The 3,689-nt window shown below is 48.6% G+C and overlaps 1 protein-coding gene across 2 annotated transcripts in view; it reads left to right on the top strand.

The window, feature by feature from the left end:
• The window catches only part of FADS6 (fatty acid desaturase 6), a 14,723-nt gene extending 13,001 nt beyond the window's left edge, over positions 1 to 1,722 (top strand). For both annotated transcript variants that reach the window (XM_025197507.1, XM_014517236.2), the window contains one exon: positions 1,063 to 1,722. In XM_025197507.1, coding sequence (XP_025053292.1) covers positions 1,063 to 1,212 — 150 coding nt within the window. In that variant the 3' untranslated portion in view covers positions 1,213 to 1,722. The remainder of the gene's footprint in view (positions 1 to 1,062) is intronic.
• The last annotated feature ends 1,967 nt before the right edge of the window (positions 1,723 to 3,689 follow it).

Below are 3,689 nucleotides of genomic sequence, written 5' to 3'. Positions count from 1 at the left end.
CTTTCCTTCTCTTGCAGATCTGGCCTTCTAGTCCCTTGGGATTGCCTTGTCCTCCTCTTAAGCTTCGACTCCTTCCCTTCCCATTTGCAGAACAGTTTATCATGACCAGTATCGCTGCCCCCATTTCACTTTCCAGTCCCCATGCTGTATCCAGCCTTCTCTTCAGACCCCTTCCTGTGTCCCTTCCCCCCTGTTCTTGATACTTGATTCATTACTGGAACAGCTTCTAAGATCTCTTTAGCAAGCTCCCTACCTCTCCTCATGGAAAAGCTTCTGACTGTGCGACTAACAAGTGAACAATTCCAACTACCGTCATAGTTGCATAGTTGCTCTCTATTGGGGTCATGCAACTACTCAGTTGAAGGCCTAGATCCAAACTATGGGAAAGCTGAGATATGGATTCCTGTTTGCAGTTCAGGCGCATCCCTACACAGAATTTTCTTGACACCATTTACTTATTTTAGGTACACTTACTATGCTGTCAAAAAACACAGTGTCACTGTGATTTTTATCGGCTCTCACAAGATAAATAAGGCCTGCCTTGGCTGCTCCCCAAAAACCCCTTTGGAGCAATACAGGTTGGTGCTGCAAATTCAGTAGGTGGCATTTTTCCCTTGTAGTAAATGCCACATGACCACCCAGTGACGATGTGAAGGAGGATTGTTGGCAACCCTTTCTTTACAGATGACATGTAAGATCACAACAGGGAATGCTTGTTACCATCTGACCCTTATTGCAAGAGAAAGGTGTTTGCCTCAGGGGGTCTGTCCTGGTTCCAGTGACTGTTAATACATGTTGCCAGTGTAAACTCCCCTTACTTCTTGAGTCAGATATATCTAGATTTTCTGACTGAAGGCACCATGCTATTCTGACCAAAGGTTTTGTACTATTAAGTAGCTTTCCCCTGAGGACTGGCTGGATTTTAGCAGCAGTGGGATGATTCTTATGAGCATAGTTTTTCCAAGGATGTAAAGATGGTCCTGGATGGAATGTCCTATAAAAGTCAAAGTCATTGTCATTAGAACTTACCCTGCCATTATAATGCTTCCTTTCCTTTTTTAGGTAAAGCCCATAGTCTCCCAGTACCTGAAGAAGAAGCAGCTGTCATATAATGAAGACACCTACATGTCCAGATTCAGGCTTTTTCTGCAGAACTATGAGAAACTGATGGTCTACGCCCCTCCAATAACAGAACTTGTGGGGATTCAGTGATGACGGACCATGGGACACTGTCAGGACACCTGCGGGTCTGCTTTCTGTAGGTCTGCACGGTGGGAAGGCTGGTTCTGACAATGTGAAGAAGTTGAGAACCAAAGACATTCGCCCTTATAAAGCAATAAGAGAGGAAATCAGTTTATTCCAAATATCTTACTTTTGTATAGATAAAGACACACATAGGGAACAAAACAATAACAGCTGAATAAGAAATAGCAGCTGACCAGTGATGGGGGGAAAGGGAATTTAGTAACTCCATTATATTAGTACCCACTGGGAATTTACTGGAAGGATCACTGGCTGCCATTTAGTATTCCTTCATTCTGTTTTAATTCTTGATTCCTGATTTCTGTTTTGTGGTGTCTCTGGAGCACAAGACTGGGAGTCCACTATGGAGGGATTTCCAGTTCAGTTCCAGTGTGCCACAGGGGCAGAAGGAGCTGGGGAGATGGCAGTACATAGCCTCTTAACTCTAAGGCAGTGGTTCCCAAACTGTGGGTAGTCATGACCCCAAATGGGGTTGCAACATCACTGGATAGGGTCGTGGGGGTGGGGGGCTGTGGGTTGGGAGTGAAGGGTTATGCTGATGAAATGGGGTCAGGCTGAGGAAATGGCGCCATAAATGGGGTCATGCTGAGGAAAAGTTTGGGAAGCGCTGCTCTAAGGCAAGGGATCCAATCAAGGCAAAGTCTGTATTTGGGGACACCCTAGAACTGGTTGCCATCTGACGGCTGTTTAGTAGCCTGTGTGAAATGAAATGATGGGGCTGCACATGGGGAAAGATTCTCATATTACAAACTGGTCAGCACGCTCAATTGAGAGGTGGAAGATGGAGTGAACCACAGAGAACAAACTTCCTTAGAGCTAGTCCCTGAAGATTAACGTGGAAGCATTTAGTGATGTGGGATTGGTATACATCACTGCTACTTGGGATCTACCTATTTAATGGTCAAATAAATTCCTTTTAGGGCTTGTGGCGCCCCTGGCTGGCACTTGTGAGTACACTCCTGCTCCGTGGTCTGGGCCCCGACTCGCCTGCCATGACTTGATGGAATTGTAAAAGGAGGGGTTCAGTGATGTTCCTTCCCCCGACCCGAAGATGGGGATACTCACGGGTTTGCTGTGGTTGTTCTAGGGGCTCCGCCTCCCCAACACCCTGTCCACTCACCAACCATGTGGATCTTTGTGGTGTCCCACCAACTCTGGGCTATGGCTCATCTGTTCCCCTGAGGGGGCCTCTGCCTCCTTGGATGTGGATAGGGCACAGGCTTGGGAATTCAGCCTGCCCACCCCTCTTCCTCTTGGGTCCACCCTAATCCCTGTGCCAGCCCTGGGGCCTCAGATAAGTGCTTCAGGGCTGGGGTGGATATGGCTGGTCATGTCTCCTATGGAGAATCACCAGGCGTGAGCTTCTTGTGCTCCAGGACCGAGGTTTACAATATCCTGGCCGGGCTCCAACTGCTGCCCTTGCCCGTTCGCCATGGAGCGGGGTCGGAGGGCTCACTTGTGCTGGTGTCCCAGGTCTAAGCTGGCCTTGCATCTTACCAGCTGGCTTCCCCCACTGCATCCAGCTTCTGGCGGGGTTTTTGAATCTCCCGTGGTAGCAGCCTCAGCTGATGTAATCAGCTGGCCGCCCAGCCTAATCGACAGCCACTTGAAGAGCCAATGCAATGCTGGCTCGCACGGCTCTTTCTCCACCCCGGTCTGCCTACTAGGTAAGTTTTCTGTGGTTCCAGAGTCCCTGGTGTCCTCTGGGAGCATCAGGGTCTGCCCCTGGTGCTTCTGGCCCCTGAGGGTGTACCCTGTCGCCACAGGGCTGTTGATTTGACAGTGCCAGCTGGCACGTTTGGGTGTGAGTTGCCTGTCCTTGGTAAAGTCCATTCCTGTCCACTCTGATGGTGGTATAATGTGGAAGGAAGGCTGAAGGATTTGGGGAAGGCTTAGATTAATGGTTCTCAGATTGTTTTAGACTCAAGGCCCTCCTCAGAAAATGCCACTTCTTAGCTTTCACCCAGTTTTTGACTATGGAAAAGTACTAAAGCAGTCCTTTTATTTCAAAGACCTCAAAACCCCCACAACGGGTCAGAATGGCTTTGACATGATGGATTCCTATTTAAAATCAATGGCTGCGTCCAGCTGAGTGTGGACGTGTGGTATATGGCACTGCAGACCTGTCTGCAGCCCCACACACCACACGAGCGGGCATTCTCTGCACCACTACCTTGCAGCACAGGGTTTTTTTGATCCTAGCAGTTTCTGGGGTCAAAAAAAACCTACACTGAAAAAAAGAAGGGTGGCACTAGGGCTGTGTGAAGCTTCAGGTGGGGATTCGATTCAGAGGAGATTTGGCATGATTCAGTGGCTGAATCTCTGAATCCGAATAGAATCAGGGGACCAATTGAAAGGTCCAAATTGATTCAAAGCTCTCCGAATCTTCGGCAAGATTTGGAGAGCTTTGATGATTCGGGCAGTCC

Source organism: Alligator sinensis, unplaced genomic scaffold (genome assembly GCF_000455745.1).
Source record: "Alligator sinensis unplaced genomic scaffold, ASM45574v1 scaffold400_1, whole genome shotgun sequence".
NCBI lineage: Eukaryota > Metazoa > Chordata > Crocodylia > Alligatoridae > Alligator > Alligator sinensis.
This window is presented reverse-complemented; position numbering and strand designations above follow the sequence as displayed.